Genomic DNA, 18,644 nt, shown 5'->3' with positions numbered 1-18,644 from the left:
AATCTACCAGTTATCAGCTTGGTTATGTGACACAAAACAACATCCGCTACAGTATTATAATGGATAACTTTATGTCTCTCCTTTTGTCTGATGAACCAAACATCCAATGATATAGAATTTACTATAATATGAAATAGCAGTACAATGGAACAGCTGGAAACAGGGGATGGGTGGCGTTCTTGCTTCAAAACTCATTCTCAAATAGTTGCTTATAGACTAGCTTTGGCTTTAATCAGTATGTGTCAGTATAATATGTAAAGTAACTGCAGAACGGCATATGAAATAATTAGATTGAGGTCATATCTTTCTGTTTGTTGGATTAAAGACCTAATTTTCCAGATATGTTAAACTTTAATATCTAATTGAAAGCTACAGTGTGCTCTGAATCCTAATTTGGGCAGCAGATATTTGTTGAACTCTATACACAAACACACACCACCGAAGTGATTTAATGATAATATTGAGCCAATGTGAATCACAAATAAAGTTTTCATTGCTTTGTGTCTCTCAGATTCTCTACGACAGTCCCAAAGCGAGACGAGAGGTGGAGCTCCACTGGCGAGTGTCCGGAGGGCCGTACATCGTTCGCATCCTGAGCCTGTACGAGAACATGCATCATGGGAAGAAGTGTCTGCTCATCATCATGGAGTGGTACGATTCACATTTCATACTTAACTGGCAACGACTTGTTTCCTTATTATATCTCTATGCAGCAGTAAGTTTTCAACTAAACTGAGAGATTAAATCATCTTGTGTCCAATACATTCTTTTAAAAACTATAAAATATATATTTATGTATTGTTCTAAAGCCTAAAACAAAGCTCTCTTCTTCTTTTTTTAGAAAAGTTGACATTAGGTAGATGAATGTTTTCCATGGGACACGACGATGAATCATGCTATTTTAATGTCAGGCACAAACAGTGACTACACATTCCCAGAAGTCATTGCTCTGAGTGGGAGCAAAGATTTTCAAACGATGATGTGGACTTGTCTAACTAATTGCTGGAACAAACTTATTTTCAACAAATGTGAGCAGATAAATCCAGCATACTTTGCAGATCTGAAAATAGGGAGTTCAAATGTCACAGACTTCCACTCACAGGTTTCAACCGGGAATAAACACATTTGCTTTGTGACAAATAAAGAAAGATTCACATCATGCAGCCTACTTAGATATATGAATGAAGATTTAGAACATGCCCGTGTTTCTCTGACAAGATGTCAACACATATCAAGCTTTACCTGCACAAATAGCTATAAAGTAAAACACAAACTGAAACAGAAAACGGTTGCTAATTTTTTTCTTTTACAGTCGCAGAACATTATTTTCTGTGGCAAAAAAAATGAGAGAAAACGTTTTTAAATCTGACTTTAGAATTCTGGATTGCAGGGCTTCTTTCAGAAACATTCAGCAGAATCAAGATAGTGATCAGGATGGGTTTTCTTTTGTAAAATGATAAAAATGAGAAAGTTTGATATCATGTGTGGATCTTAGGGCAAAGAATATGTTGTCAGCAAAATGTAGCTTGTATTACAGTATGCAAAAAAGTATGTGCAATATGACAACATGTGCGGTATAAATTAAATGTCAGATAATTCAAAATAACACAGGCCCCACCATAGAAACTCAGAGGTGTTCTACTGAATTTAAAAAACTTGACCAGATCGTAGCTTTCACTTTTTTTGTACTTTAGAAACTCTGGTATGATTTTGTTGGTGTGCTTTGGATCGTTATCATGCTGGAATATTCATCTTCTGCCAAGCTTCTGCAGACTGGGAGTCACCTTGTCAGTCAGTATTTTAATATCCACAGGAATTAACGGCCCCATAATATCGCAGCAGGTTAATGCCAAACATGCTGGAGCCCATCAGAGCCAAACAACTTTTTCTTGATCTCATCTGATCAAACAATGCTCTACCAACATTCAACAGGTGTCTTTAGGTTTTATTTTGCAGTTTTGCGCCAAAGAGCAAGTAAAGTTCTTCTTCTTGTGCGTTTCCCATAGAGGCTGCTGTTATGCAATGTCCTTCACACTATCTGAGCTGTGACAGAGACTCTGATTTTTACTGATAAACCCAATGCCAAATCTAAAGCACTTGCCTGTCAGTTTTCAGAGCTAGATTGTGCAATTAGTATGTGGTACTGTGGCTCATTCTGTGCCTCCTGATTACTCCTACAACTCAGTTTGCACTGGTTGGTCACCAATCTTCCTGTTTTTTTTTTCTTCCTCTACGTGAAGTCTCACAGTCTGATTTTCCAGTTCCTTTATCACGTCTTTACCACGTGGAGCCATAATGCAAATAAGCATTTGCATCAGAATGCATATGACTGGAAACTACAGGTGTCCTGTGTTTTGTCTGAACCTGTGCTTTGACCATTCTCGTAGTTTAATTGTAGCAACTGGACCTGCTTGAGTTCCTTGAAGACGTTTCACCTCCCATCCAAGAGGCTTCATCAGTTCTGAGTAGTTGGGAGTTCCAGATAATTATATCCTTAAGGAGCCATTAACACCTGAGTTTCGGTTTCAGTTGAGGGTTTGTTGCTCCTCCCCCTCGTTATGCAAGTCGTTAGTACTTTGTCTTCAAGGTGAAACGTCTTCAAGAAACTCAAGCAAGTCCAGTTGCTACCATTAAACTATGGTCAGAGCACAGGTTCAGACCCATCCATCTGATCAAACCTTTGGATCAGTAGCCCAACGCCTCAACCACTGACTTGGAAGGGATTTCCTACGAGACTGTTCTCACTTATGTTGATATTAACACCACACTCCTAACAATATAATTTCTTTTTAGTATATCTAACATGCTCATGTGTTGTCACATGAAAAAACAGAGGCTCTCGTGTGACGCAACATAAGCTTTGTGCCACTGAGAGCAGAACGTTTATTCAAGCTAAAGGTCAGTCAAAGACACTCAGAGGAGACAAAATGAAGACGTCGGCACTGATTGTGAGATAAACTCTGAATTCTTGTCTGGGCTTCAGGTGTCACGAAATACTGTCCAGAGTAACATCTCCAATGACTGTGATAAACAAGTGTGCTTTGACACACATATATGTACTCTGGACTTTTTATTGCCCTGTTTATAAATGGAAAAACACATTATAATTCAAAGGGGGAAGCAACAAAAAAAAAGGAGAAACTACAGAGAGCAACAAAAGAGAAACGACACTGTCCTCCGTTTGTGGGCATTTTAAACAGTGACCGAATGAGTCTCACCATCACATTTGTTGACACATTAAATGTTTGCGTTCTACTGTACGCAGTGACCTTGTGTGTCCGTGTGCACATGCTCAGTACGCACACACAACAAGAGATTCACTGCTGCTTCCGGTATGACTGAGGATCACAGGAGGACAGTTTAGTCCACCGCAGGTAGCCAGTTATCTGATCATATGTGCACCACAAAAAGTACGCTCTTACTTAATGCACTTAGAAGCACACCCACTCAGCAATGAGCCAAAACGCATCTTTCCTGAGAAACAGAAGGGAGAATTTCACTATCAGTGATTACTATTTGATGCGTGGTTATGAAAGTGGGGGAGTCGGAAGCACGAAGATCTGATTCAACGCTAGAAGTTTTGTTGGCGAGAGTCTCTGAACGCTTGAAGAATTAAATCGTAGTTCTTAAGAATGAAGCGTAAGCAAGTGTCAGGAGATGTGTATCTGTTTTTTTGAACATCTGCATTTCTGTCAGACTGATTATTGTGTAATCAAACCATAAACGAATAAGAGTACAGAGGAGACAAATAGGAGGCATAATGCTGTTAGTTTGTGAAATACTTCTCATTTCATGTAAAAGGGGCCTTCAAGTCAGTGTTGTTACGATTTCAGTTTCACTTACCGTTTCTCCTACAGAAATGATAAATGAAACTAAACTGAAGTAGGAACCTCAGAGCTTCATCTGTGCTTAAGGTGTGTTCATGCTGTAAAACTATTGAACAAACTTCCACTGAAATGTGAGTCACTTACTCACCGTGTTGATGTTTTGTTGTTAGATACGGTTCACTCTGCAGAAAAAATTTTCCAGAACACTTTCTAAAATCGCACTTTATAAAGGAGTTAAAAGCTGTAACTAATACAACAGGTGTTTAGAAATAAATAACAGCAAGTTTTCAAGAAAACTCTCTGGTTGGTTTTCCCTCTTTTCTCTATTTGAAATAAGTCCAAGACTATAAATGATTTCTTAGTAATCCATCAAGTCTGCAGCTGTTTTTAATATTGTATTAATAAGCTGCTTGTTGATCAGATGCTCTGCAACCTTTTCTAAAAGGTTGGAGGTTGAACTGGCAACTAACAGGGTGTTCAAGATGAATTCAAGGGTTAAAAAGGTACAAGGAAAAGATCAATACCAGCCACAACCTGGCAACCCAAAAGCTGTTCTTATGAATGGCTTCAATGTAATGCATAAAGCAGGGGTGTCAAACTCTGGTCCTCGAGGGCCGCAATCCTGCATGTTGTAGATGTTTCCTTCTTCCAACACACCTGATTCAAATGATCAGCTCATCATCAAGCTCTGCAGAAGCCTGATAACGATCCTGATCATTTGAATCACGTGTGTTGGAAGAAGGAAACATCTAAAACTTGTAGGATTGCGGCCCTCGAAGACCAGGATTTGACATAAAGCATCATTAATTCATTTAGTAGACATTAACAAATGAACTAAAATAGACAGGCCGCCGCTAAAGCTCAACTGGTTGAGCTGGTGACCCATGTACAGGGGCTCTAGACCCCAATGCAGCGGTCATGGGTTCGAATCTCGCTCGTAGCCCTTTGCTGCAGGTCCTTCCCTCATTCTTCTGTCTCTCTTCACTGTCCTAAACAATAAAGTCAAAAAGGCCAAAAAAAAATAACTTGAAAATTAATATAGACGTGTAAACTGTTGACATATAAATGATTAGAAAATGGTCTAATCTACTTTGCACTAACTTTGGGCTTACAGATGCAGGTGTGTGTGAAAAATGCTGCATTACTAAAGGGACTGTTGGGAAATTTACATGAAATCTTAACATTTGTATTTTGACAACGTTTATTTTGGCAGAGCATTCTCAATAACTTTGACATTTTCTCATAAGTTGGCTGCTTAAAATCCGTCAAACACTTGACATTTCCCCAGTTTTGAAATTGACTTATAAATAATAAAATAAATATCAAACATGTCATCTCTTCACTCGATACAAAAACTGCCCCAGAGTAAAAGCAAACGCACGCTTCAAATGTGCAATTTAAAAATGAGTCATCCATGTAGCCTAAATAACACCAGAAACATGTTTAACGGTTATATTTCTATATGATAATATAACAATAATTTTGTAGGATCTTAACATTAGTCGGGTACATTTGGATTTTATATGATATTCTGGGGTCTTAATGAGAATATTTAAATTAACATGAGAGTTTAATGTTTGAACTTGTCACGTAAATTTACGATGACAGACATTTCTCTGTTGGAAAGTGTTTAACCTCAACATCTGTCGTTCTAAATGTGCTGCAATAAGTTGATCAACATATTAACTGTGACTGAATGCAGAGTTAATACTCTATGTCTAACGTTCTCTGTCTCTGTCTGTCTAGTATGGAGGGAGGAGAGCTGTTCAGCAGAATCCAGGCCAGAGGAGATCAGGCCTTTACTGAAAAAGGTGAGGACTCAATGGATGGACGGAAGTAAGACACAGAAAAGGACAGAATATGCAGATGTGCTTTTCAGCCAGAGGTCCATTCATAAAAGTAAAGAAAGAAGATATTGACATCAAACACTTATGCAGTCTGGTTTGATGAAAGACTCGGCAACAACTTTATGAACTCATACATGAACATTTAACTGTAAATGTAAAGAGCATAAGGAAGAGGAGGCCTGATTCTTTGCCTGAGTTGACGCTCTTCTCCTTTTGTTCAACATAATCTCTGTTTCGTTTGGTGCCTGTCGTTGTATAATATCGTTTCCGGTTTGAGAGAGTTTGTTTCTGTTTTTCCTCCCAGAGGCATCTGAGATCATGAGGGACATCGGCACGGCCATCGAGTACCTCCACAACATCAACATCGCGCACAGAGACATCAAGGTGGCCGCAGATCGAGATCAAATCCCGAAGCGTACGATCGGTCGATGAAGTTGTGATGCTCATCTTTTCTACTTCTGTGTCTTGCTACAGCCAGAGAACCTGCTGTACACCATTAAAGAGAGAAACGGGGTCCTGAAACTGACGGACTTCGGTTTCGCCAAGGAGACCACACTACACAACCCCCTGCAGACGCCCTGTTATACACCGTATTACGTGGGTAAGCTGCTTTATGCCATTTCCCTCAGATCTTTATTAGGTGTCCTGACCTTTTGAAATTCTCAAGTTTACAGAGGTTTAACAGATGTTTGAAAATGAAGAACAATACAGCTGTTGAGCCAATGTATTGCCTGTACTCTATACCTCTAATGTATACTGTCTGTATGTATGCGTTTCTGTGTGTGTGTTGTTGATAAGCTCCTGAGGTTTTGGGTCCGGAGAAATATGACAAGTCGTGTGACATGTGGTCTCTGGGCGTCATCATGTACATCCTGTGAGTACTGGGTGATGGTTGGGGGGAGGGCAACATGTCACCACAAGTGTTTTTTTTTAATAATCATTCTGTATGTAGATACCAGGGGGGCAAAATGTGTTTAGATCCTTCACATAATTAAAAGTACAAATGCAAAAATACTGCAAGGTCCTGCATGTAAAATCCTACTGAAGTAAAAGTACATGAGCATTAGCCGTAAATCTCACTTAAAGCATTAAAGTAAAAGTGCAGTTTTGGTCCCTCTGACATACATATTATAGCTGCCAGATGTTTGAACTATTTTATACACAGTTATATACACACCGACAGCAGATAAATCTATGCGGTCGTCAGATGATTATTGGAAGAGGAAAGATGACAAAGTTTCGACACCCTACAATTCTACAATTTCACTTAGCAGACGCTTTTCATCCAAAGTGACGTACATCTGAGAGCAGATACAACACAAGCAAGGATCCTGTCAAGAGAACACAATCTAGATAAGTGCTGTAGAACAAATTTAAGTGTGACTGGGCGTTGATGGTAATAGCAGGCTGTGTGGGAGGTAATAGGATTTTTTTTTTTTTCGGGCTGTCAAGTGCAAAGGTGTTCAGTGAAGAGCTGGGTCTTCAGTCTTTACTTAAAGACACCCGAATCTGTTTTGAGGTTTTCAATAATCTTTGTTTTTGTTTTCAAAATATCAGTACATCTGAATACTAATTGAAACGAAAACACGTGAGGAGGAAGAAGCCAAAAAGGCTGGAAACCACTAGTTTAATTTTTGTTATCATTGTGTTATATTGTAAAAGCTTGTAATATTATCCATCATGTAAAATCAGCCCTATGCAGTGGAGCAGGAAGTACAATATTTCCCTCTCAAATGTAGTACAGAGGAGTGAGTAAGTAACATAAAAATGGAAATACTCAAGTAAAATATAACTATGTTGAAATAGTACAGTGTACTATTGAGGTGACTAAGATGTTAAAATTGTTCTGACTGTATCTCCACCTTTGTCTCTGCAGGTTGTGTGGTTTCCCTCCGTTTTACTCCAACACAGGCCAGGCCATTTCTCCAGGGATGAAGAGGAGAATAAGAATGGGCCAGTATGAATTCCCGAAGCCGGAGTGGTCTGAGGTGTCGCAGGAAGGTGAGAATCACCCTATAAAAGCCCACACAGGCCCCGACCACACTGATCCTCACACATTATATACTTTAAAAAGGATTCTCCGGAGTGAACAAATTCACTGCCAGACAATAACACATCTGTTTTGAAAAGTCAGATATTCTGTGTCTATAAATCAGAACCATGCAGACGTCTAATAACATTTACAGAACGACAGATCAGCTACAACATTTGTATTTTCTGTTGGGATGTATTCAACACACAGTATGTTAAATTAAAAAACTGAAACCTTTTCCTGATGAGAACAAGCTGAAAATCTAAGCTGCAAATGCTCAGTTTTATTGTTTTTCAGCTGAGAAAGAAAGACAATTTTTCAGTTGGTGTTTATCTTTGTGGTCAGAAATGTGACCTCTTTTTTTTTTTTTTAACAAAATAATATGAAAACACTTGTGTGACATGTGAGCAGCGCTGTTGTATTTACAGTTGTCCTCAAATTTATTCATACCCTCCCATTAAAGAAGGAAAAAATCAGCAGTCACTGAAATAAGTTGAACTTTACAGAAGTAATGATAAATAAAAAAAATAAAAAAAAATCATGACATTGCTTTTGAATTGTGGTTCAATAGAAATATACAAAAACAACAACAACAACAAAAAACAAGCAAACAAGCATGATGGGATCCGTAAACTAATATTTTGTTGAACAACCCTTTGAGCCAATCACTGTAGTCAAGTGTTTTCTGTAACTCTCAATCAGACTTCTGCACCTGTTGACAGCTATTTAGATTTTGGCCCCCTTTCTTTTTCTTTTTTGTAATCATTCTTTTCAACCACAATTTAAAAGCAATGTCTTATTTCACTAAATTATAATTAAGAAAATTTTTATTTATTATTACTTTATTTCAGTTTCTAATTAGTTGAATGACTAGTGTGAATTTTGCCTTTTCTTTAATGGAAGGGTATAAATACATTTGAGGATGTTTATCTGCTTCAGTGTGGAAAGTGCGGCCCCATTGTAAACTTTGCAGCATCGCTGTCAAAAGCAGGAAACCGTGAAACTGTGGTGCTGCCCTGACTCTGACTCTGCAGGTTTGCTGGATGACTAAGTCATGATGAGATATTTTCATACAGAAAACCTCACCATGGAATCGAGAGCAGCTGGTAGAAAACATCACGTCATGCGGCTTCATTTACATCTTGCTGCTGCCTACTCTTGAAACTGTGTGCGCTTACCTTAGCTGAGTTTCGGTACACAGATAATATTATTCCTTTATGCTTTATGTAAATTGCGGTCTATAATTTAGGCTAGTTGTATGTCTAGCGCTACTTTAATACAGGGTTTTTACCTGCCTTGGAACGGGTGACTATACATGAAAGTAAACATCGTTAGTCCGCATACAGTAGGCAATGACTCTGTGTTACTTTATTTTGACAAACATCTACAGTCGTCCTCAAATGTATTCATACCCTCCCATTAAAGAAGGAATAAAACAACCGTCACTGAAATAAGTTGAAATTTGCAAAAGTAATAATAAATTGAAATTTAATAAAAAAAACATAATACTGCTTTTGAATTATGGTTCAATAGAAATATTTAAAAAAATATATAAGAAAAGCATGATGGGACCCGTATACTCATATTTTGTTGAACAATCCTTTGAGCCAATCACTGCAATCAAGTGTTTTCTGTAACTCTCAATCAGACTTCTGCACCTGTTGACAGGTATTTTGTCATCAGCAAAGTGCTCTAATTTCTCTAATTTGTCCGGGACAGTTTTTTTTTTTTTTTTTTTGTAATTATTCTTTTCAACCACAATTCAAAAGCGATGTGTTATTTCACTAAATTATAATTTAGCAAATTTTTATTTATTATTACTTTGTCCAATTTCTAGTTATTTGAGTGCCTACTGTGAATTTTGCCTTTTCTTTAATGGAAGGGTATGAATACATTAGAGGACGACTCTATGCATCTTTCAGTTATTTCTGACCATTTGACAGACTAAAGCGTATAATATTCCTGAGAAGATTGGCTGAAACCTCTTTTAAAAGTTACTCCATGCAGGAAAAACTCTGCTTTAATCCCCCTGAATGTCAGGTTCATCTCCCACACTCATTCACAATCAATTTTCTGCTTTTCTAGTTTTACACTTGTAAGACAACAACAAGTAATCCTCCTTACAGATATCTCAGAGAAAACAGCCAGCTGGTGTCCTCGTCTTAACCAACAATGACAGTGGGTGACTCTGTGCACACACCGTCATAAATCTATTTTTTCCACTCACTCTCTCTCTCTCACAAATAGTCCCATTTGCTGTGTAAGTAGGCCAGTCTGTGCCTGAGACCAGGAAACGCTTTACAAGATACAATATTTGCATGTCTGTGTGTCTTGCTGCAACTAATGTGAATATCTTTGCATTGCCTTTGCTCTTCCAGCAAAAGATTTGATCCATCAGCTACTGAAGACAGACCCCAACGAGAGAATGACCATCACTCAGTTTATGAACCATCCCTGGATCAATGTAAGTCAAGCACAGAAAGTATTTACATACTTAGCGCTCCGTTTCCTGTTTCCTGTTTATGTGTTTGCCCACGTCTTCATTTGCATGTGTGTGTGTCTTTGCACTCTGCAGCAGTCCATGGTGGTTCCCTCCACTCCTCTCCACACCACCCGAGTCCTGACTGAAGACAGAGAGATGTGGGAGGATGTAAAGGTCAGAAGCACGACAACACTGACACCCTCTGGTCATATGGTGGCATTACATCCTCTTACTGACAGCCTGTCAAAGCTGTAGGTTTGTCCTCAGTGGGAAGGAGTCGTGAGATTTCCCAAATTTTAGATCTTCCGAGTTTGTAATGTTGTGTCCTAAAATTTTGAGTCGTTCAAGTCAAGCTGAGATACCCCTGATGACACTGACATAATGTCATCCAGGTCACCTTCAACCACAGCTTTAAAAAAAACTCCTCCAGAGTCATAAAGGGCATGTGTATGCAACAACTTTACAGATCTGATATGAAGAAAATCCATTTTGACTGTGTTTTGTGGTTGTTATAAACAAGAAAGTTTTAAAGTAAAGCTGCCATTCCTTAAACCTTCTCACAAAACCTTCCAGCTTCGTGAGCCAGTGACAATTTAACTGTGCTGTTATGTTCCGAGGAGCCAGTAGTCATAAACTTTGTGTAATCCTGCCTCCTCACTGCCTGCTGCCTCCAGGTGGGTCAGTCTGAAAAAGCAGCTGCCTCTCAGTCCAACATCTTTGTTTACTTTCTACATGTGCTTCTGCTGACTTTAAAACATCTCAGCCAGAAGCACCAAATGTTTTGCTGTTGGCTGCAAGACAGAACATAAGAGTCTACGTGCACTCTGAGCATATGATAAACTGAAGATCCAGTGGATTATTTATACTTTTGGTCACCACAACAATCGACGATCCTTGGTTTTACTGCGTTGTAGGACTGATCCAGCTAACATGAAGGTTGATCAAGTGCCCACAGGTCAGAGCTCTGTGGAAACTGTACGGCTGTCAGACATTCAGAGAGGATGGAAAGTCCAATCTGACACCAATATACAAAGACTGGGTTGGTTACTTAACATCTGTTTTCTTCTCTCCTGCTCTCTGTACTCTCATGCACTGGATTTTAAAAGAGCTGAATTCCCAGTAAAGCTGCTGTCATTTACATTTGACTATTTCTCTTGAGTAAATATGAACTAGTGACTGAAATGCAGCCCATTAGGACTGCATGTTAACCGGCAGCCACATTTCTAAGCTGTAGTCCTGCACTGTAAAAATACTTAGAAGAACACTACTGTCTGACAAACTCACCAACCACACGAGTTCAGAACTTGGCGATATTTCCATGTAAAGTGATCTCTCTGAGAGAAACTTAGAAGCGATAAAAGTCTTACACACTCTTTCACATCCAAGTCAGCAACTGTGGTCAACTGTTCGGCTGAATGCTGGCAATCAAACCTGCAGAGATAGTCTTCTTCCTGAAGGGGCGTGGACGGCAGCAACTCAGCTGCATTTAAAGCTGCAGACACTAAAGCAGTCCGTTTAGAACGGGACTAAAACCAGGAGTTATACAGTAATGGTAAAATGAACCATCTCTGCAGTGTTTTAAGCTGAAACATTCAAAGACACATTCTGGGGACGTCGAATTTTCAATAATTTGCTCAAAAGAGCCACAATATGGAACCTATAACATCTCAATGCACTGTTAACAGATTTTATATTTAAATTTATTGAGTGGCACTTTTTCATCATAATATAACCATCCTTACAGGAATGAAGTAATGATGGTCCCCTGACTGCCACCAGGGGGAAGAATTGGTCACAGTCTGTACTTGGCTTAACATTTAACACACTCACCTGAGCACAAAGGAGCTCAGCTGCCCCGTCTGGTTCGTCATAGCTCTTTCCCTCTGATTAATACAAAGAAAGGAAAATGCTGTGTCCTCACATTGAGTCACGATTGAGTTAATTCCCCAATACGGCACAAAATGTCCACGTTGGGCAATCACGTATTTTGTCAGTGGCTATGAATGATGGGTAGAATGACACATTCCTTCACAACAGCTGAATGAGCAAGTTTGAATTGATAAGGTATGAAAAGACCATTCTCCAAAATGATACGCACACAATGCACCACTTTTCAGTTCTGCAATGGGTGCTGCTGTGTTGCGCAAAAAAGTCACAGATTGCACTTGAGTAAAGAACAAACCACTTCTCAAAAAGCACAAAAACAGAAGGGTGCAAACTTTCTCCATAGGCAGTATGGATCACGACTGACGAATGGCCTTTACTCATGAACAATAAAGGACCAAGAGTTTGAGAGTTCGATCTCAGGCCTGTTTTGGCTCCAGCGTCTCTTGACGTCAGTTCCCAGACTGTTTTTCTTCATCCATCTTTGCCTATATTTGCCAGCACAAATAATTTAGTGAATCACTGAATACTGAGTACAGGCTTATTTACGTTTTGGTGCCAAGAGATGACAGCTTAAGGAAAAGTTGATTATCTCAGTTTAACAGAAAGCCCAGAAACAGCCGGTCTCACTCCGTCCAAAACTAATAAACTCTATTAGCGCCTCTAAAGCTCCCTAATGAATGTAGTGCTCATTTCATCTCTGTTGTTGTTGGCATTTCTACAAAACCCCACATAAATCCTTAAATCTAAACATAAACAGGTTTTTTTTTTCCTGGAAAATGTTTTGGCCAGTACCAGTAACTTCCTGATGTCACCATTGGTTGCTTGGCAACTGCTGCCTGCCAAGAAGTACTGAAGCATTTAATCCTGAGTAAAACCACATCTTGACCTTGGTGTACTTTGTCTTTCTGTCATTCAGGGTTTCTTTATTTGCCATTTCTTTGTGCACCTGCTTACACAAAAGATGAAATGTTGTTGCCCCCAGCCTGCACCAGTACCATAGAAAAGACATCAAATACAAAGTGCAGTTCAGAAATCGGATATAATGTGTTAATTAACGACCTTTAGATGGGTTAGCTGTTGAAAGTTGTAAAGTTTTGCAGAGTCAGGCCAGCTGTTTATCCTGTTTTCAGTTCAGTATGCTGTTTTAAAATAACTGACTATCTTAACATTTACAGTGTATACTGTGCATCCATCCATCATCTATACACCGCTTAATCCTCACTAGGGTCGCAGAGGGGCTGGAGTCTATCCCAGCTGACTTTATGAAGGCAGGGAACACCCTGGACAGGTCACCAGTCTATCACAGGGCTACACTTAGAGACAGACAACCAAGCACACTCACATTCACACATACAGAAATTTTAGAATCACCGATTAACCCCAACATGTGGGAGGAAGCCAGAGAACCCGGAGAGAACCCATGCTGCACGGGAGAACATGCAAACATTTGAAAAGCTTGATTTAGAATGAGTAGAGTCCCTGTATAATAAACCTCCTGCACATGGCAGTAAACTACAAACCACAGTGGACCTGACTGAACTAACACACTCCACTAAACCTCATCCTCTGCCTCGTCTCCCACAGGAGGAGATGACCAGCGCTTTAGCCACCATGCGTGTGGACTACGACCAGGTGAAGATCAAGGACCTCGACACATCCAGCAACCCTCTGCTCAACAAGAGACGCAAGAGGGCCGCTGCAGGTGCCAAGAGTGGCTCCACGGTCTGCCAGAGTCAGTGAGACGAAGAAGACCTTTAGTGGAACATCCAACAACGAGTGGCAAAGACAAGCAGCTCAGGGGATGAAGGAAAAGTTGATTTACGTGGGAGGAAATTATTTAGAGAGCTGCTCTGGACTCCTGAGAGACTAAGGAAGTGTTCTCCGAAATAAAGGGACGATACTGGAACACCAGCGTTGCAGATGGACAATTATAGGACATATCAAGACATGATATCACCTGTTTCCTGTCAGTGGTAGAAATCAACAACTCTGCTCACTGTGGGCCTGTCTGTTGATTATTTTATGTATGTTATGTAATTTTTAGAGCTTGCTTGTTTGTAAGAGTGTGTGTGTGTGTGTGTGTGCGTGCAGACATGAAGTATTTGTAGTGGTAATGTTTTGCTGCATCCCAGGAGCTTCAGTAGGAAGCAGCTGGACTTCTCCTTTAGGTTCTTGAAGATGTTTCACCTTCATCCAAGAGGCTTCTTCGGTTCTAACTGACTGATGTGGAGTTTCATATGTTTATAGCTCACATGGCTAATTTGTTGAACGCTTTTCCTTCGCAACTATGCACCAGTGTGCAGACCACACACAGAGAGACAAAGAACTCGACTGCAGACAGACTGTGAAACTAGAACACTTGCTATTGACTGTGTTGTCTTAATATTGTCTTTATGTCACTGCCTTCCTTTCAGGGTCAAAGCAAAATTCAACACTGTCTTGTTAATAAAACGTAGCCTCTGTAATGACCTACGAGCCATTATTTTTCACTGAGGCGACAACAAAATGGCCTCACGCTCCTTATCGAGTGAAATGTTTGACTCGGCGTCACTGCTGCAGATCGAGATTGTGTCCTATTAATGGAGCAACGAGAGGCAGCTTCCTGTCGGCGTCAGGCCACAGCAGTGGAGCAACAGTTGGTTGTGCTACATGGATGAGTTGTGACACTTTCCCTCAGAAACATCTTGTGTTTATAGGGGTTGAGCAAAAATGCTACCAGTAAACAGCGGCTGCAATTTTCCATCACAATAAAGCGTGTCGGTGTTGCCATTCATATCGGAAACCTGATTTGTAGGATGTATCTAATCCATGAAGACGTTTCACTGTCCATGTTCTTATAAACTGAACTTTCAACGTAAAACAGGATTATTGTTCTTGTAATCGTGCCTTTCAAGCTTTGTGAGTCTGCTATAAATAGCAGCAGCAGTCATTTGGGACGCAGCCATCTGACTTGCAACTGGAAAAGGTCGACGTTATTATGTTTAGTTTATATGGTAAGAACCTTTCCCCCACTTTGATCACATGGTCCTGCTGCAGTATTTAGGGGACGGGTTAGGGGAAACTAACCATTTGGCTTCCCTGCTGTAAATATGGGTCACGATTAGAGCATGACCTCTCAGCTGTTCTATGGAGCGCCGTGACTTTGAATAAGGCAAACAATAAGTCTGGGAGTGTTTGTGGGTGGAATTTTACACTGTGTTGCAAATTACATGTTAAGCTCAGAGACGCAGTGACGAGTGTTTTTTTTTTTTCTTTATCAGTCAGCAATTCTCTTTCCAGCCATGATTATGCCATCCATCTGTTCCCACTTAATAGGATGTTGACATAACAGCATCGTGTACACTTCCTGTTAGTATTATTCCACAAAAGTCACAGATCCTCTGACATTAACAGTCAGACAAAAACACAACAGGCACACCGGAATGCAACACTTCTTTAAGACGAGCAGTTGTGAGTCAGTTTCATTCAGCTTTATTCACTGGAAGTGGCGGAATATGTTGAGGAACTTTGATTCATAAAACTGTGAAGCTTCATTGCAAGTCCCAGCCTGCACAGCGGGCAGCAGAAACAATGCCTTTGATTGATTCATTAAGGCCACTGTCAATAGGCTTTATCCCCTAATTAAAGACGTATCTCTTTAAAAAATTGCGCAAATAAAGGTTGCATCTGAATGTGAAATATCCTGATGAATTAGGCTGACATTTACTTTTGTGCTGCACAGGACAATTTCATAAGTTTTATCTCGAGTCAAGCTCAGTGATAAAGCACAAATCTGACTAGTATGTTACGCATAAGGCCGAAGAATGAGGTGTGAGGCGGGTGACAAGGGTGGGGTTGATCACTGTGGCCTTTAGGGAGGAATGTATTAAAGGTCAGAGGAGAGCATTATGACCTTCCACTGTTTCTCCCCCTCCAGTTGTCCCCATTTCCCTTTCCGTACGTTCATCGTCTTTATCTTGAGTAGACCTCAACACCTCCCTGATGTCTCTATTTCCTCTGTCTTTAACATGTTTGTAGGTGAGGCTGCATGAATCCGCGGATGTGCAGTTACAGGCCTTTCTTGACAATTAGTGTCGTTATTATCACAGGCTGCGAGGACGGGTGCCATTGCTGCCACTGAAATAGCCTCAAGTCCTCCCAGGCGTGTCACATGGTGCTTATATTATCTCCAGAGGGTCTCAGTGCTGGCAGCTCGGTGCCTGTTTGTGTCTCCTCTGGCCAACCAAGTTTACTTGACTTCACAGCATTGTTTCAAAATCAGTAATAAACTTACACATGCTTTGCCCCCATCATTATTACTATTTCATGTTTTTTGTTTTACAGCTTTGAACAAATCAGTCATATTGGGTATTTTGACACAGGTAGTAATGGAAAATTACTAAAATATTAACTGTAACCATGGAAACCTTCTAAGTGAGTCAGTGGGTCTTTATCACTGTCTGTCTTTATTTGTATAACACTTTAAAAACAAACAGAAGATAAAGCCAAAATGAATCCTTACATAAATGATTATGCCATAAATAAAGAACTGAGAAAAACATGGACTGAGGATCTGAGGAGGCACTATTGTGGAAAAAAAATGCAACAAGGAAAATACAGAGTCAACAATTCTGAATACAAAAGCAACATGTTAATTTACAGATTAAATTTTTTTTTTAAAAAGGACACATGTTTACCTAAATATTCCAAGAGATAATCAATTAAAACCAAGAGTAAAAAGACAGGTCTTCAAGTTGTGTTTAAAACAAAAATAATAAGAAAAATAATGAACATTCTCTGCTGTCCTCAGATCTTCAAGATCCTGTTCCAGAGATGTGGAGTATAACAACAGAAGACGGACTCGCTGTGGGTTTTTGTTCTGACTTTAGGTTTAATTAAATGACCAGAGGATTCTAGAAGGTTCAACTCACAAAAACTAATCCAACAAATAAGATAAGTAGGACTAAGACCATTAAGAGTGTTTTAAACCATTGAACAGATTTTTAAAATCAATTCTAAAGCAAGCGGGTAGCCAGTGCAGAAACTTTAAAATTGTGTAGTGTAATATCTGCTCTCCTGGTCGTCTTCAACACACCTTGAGTTGAGATATATTCTTCTGCACGAGACCAGAGAGCATTATAATAGTCAATCCTGCAGGTAATACAAGTTCAGAAGTGCCTCTGAATCGTGACAGGGTGAACTTTGGCAATGTTCTTTAAATGATCAAATGTATTCTTAGTTGTGGTTGTAATGTGAGGCTTAAAACTGAAATCTGAGTCAAAGATGCCTCTGAGGTTTTGCTGGACATGAATAAATGTCAGTGACTGTAGAGTCACTCAAAGTTTCTCTCTCAGTACCAATCACCAAAACTTCAATTTTGCCCCGACTGAGCAGAAAATTCTCTACTGTCTATAACTCTCTATATATAATATAGCTGAAAAGGGCATTAGCTGTCTGTTGGTCATCAGGAAACACAGCAATGTATAACAGTGTGTCATCAGCGTAGATACGGACACTGATGCTGTATCTTGTCATGATGTTTCCAAGTGGCAGCATGTAAAGTTTTAAAAAGTGTCGGGCCTAAAACTGACTCTGAGGCATATTTTGTGGATTTTCTTGCATTATTCCTGTGATTTCTTCAGTAATGCTCAGGAAACCGCTCAGATTTGTTGGTAATGTTTTTTGAATGCACACAGGTGGTCTTTGTCCAACATAGAAAACAGCTTTTAAAAACTGTAATAGAAAAATGGTGCGCATTGGTGCAGTGAAATTGCATTTTTGAAACAATGAGTGTGAGTGAATTTTTCAAGATATGCTTTAAGTTAGATGTTAGAGTCTCTGCTCTGTTTATCCTAAGTATCTAATCTATTTTAAAGATGATCCTTTACAAGTGAAAGTCCTGCCTGAAAAATCCTACTTATGTAATAGTAAGCTACATAAGCAGCAAACTGTGTTCAACATTTTAGAGTAAAAGTACTGGTGTGGTCCTTTTGACTGATATGCTATTATATAGAACATCATTAGCTTATTAATAGTAAAATATTAGTGTGTCAGCAGCAGGAAATAGCTTGAACCACTTTACACACAGTTTTACATACAGTGACTTCAGATGTATATCTGAGGGCTGCTCACATGATTGATGAGTGAGTTCTGAGCCACAAATCTACTTTCAGTTTTTGGACTTTTCCCTCTAGTCTTTTTAGATTTTTTAAATTGAAATATTAGATTATTTGAGCATTTTTTTGAAATGAATTCAAAGTGGGAAGTTGCCTATGTGATTGGAAATGATGAAGTGATTAAATGTGGAAAATTCCAAAGTGGGGTGACTACTTAGAGAAAAACAAGTTCTGCCTGTTAGACTGTTCCTGGAAAACTTCTAAAGTCTACCTGTTGTATGCCTGCAAAGCTCTGGATTACTGCATTTGGTGTACACATGTGACAGGTTTGTGCCATTTTTTTGCATCATTTAAAGAGTATCTTGCAAGATATGAGCATATGGCAATTTTTTTTTTTTTTAAATGACAGCGATTGCAAGATATAAATGTTGTATATTTGTGAATGTATATAGAAACTATGAATCGAGAGAGGCC

General features: G+C 39.4%; 1 protein-coding gene across 1 annotated transcript in view; it reads left to right on the top strand.

Moving 5' to 3' along the window:
- Positions 1–14,543, top strand: part of mapkapk3 (MAPK activated protein kinase 3) — a 20,843-nt gene extending 6,300 nt beyond the window's left edge. Inside the window, exons 2-10 of the mRNA XM_008293454.1 lie at positions 512–651; positions 5,574–5,638; positions 5,979–6,058; positions 6,149–6,275; positions 6,473–6,548; positions 7,551–7,675; positions 10,085–10,170; positions 10,282–10,362; positions 13,660–14,543. Coding sequence (XP_008291676.1) covers positions 512–651; positions 5,574–5,638; positions 5,979–6,058; positions 6,149–6,275; positions 6,473–6,548; positions 7,551–7,675; positions 10,085–10,170; positions 10,282–10,362; positions 13,660–13,815 — 936 coding nt within the window. The 3' untranslated portion in view covers positions 13,816–14,543. The remainder of the gene's footprint in view (positions 1–511; positions 652–5,573; positions 5,639–5,978; positions 6,059–6,148; positions 6,276–6,472; positions 6,549–7,550; positions 7,676–10,084; positions 10,171–10,281; positions 10,363–13,659) is intronic.
- The last annotated feature ends 4,101 nt before the right edge of the window (positions 14,544–18,644 follow it).

Source organism: Stegastes partitus, unplaced genomic scaffold, assembly GCF_000690725.1.
Source record: "Stegastes partitus isolate 25-593 unplaced genomic scaffold, Stegastes_partitus-1.0.2 Scaffold888, whole genome shotgun sequence".
NCBI lineage: Eukaryota > Metazoa > Chordata > Actinopteri > Pomacentridae > Stegastes > Stegastes partitus.
The sequence above is the reverse complement of the archived record's forward strand: the minus strand, read 5'-3'. Positions and strand labels throughout refer to the sequence as shown.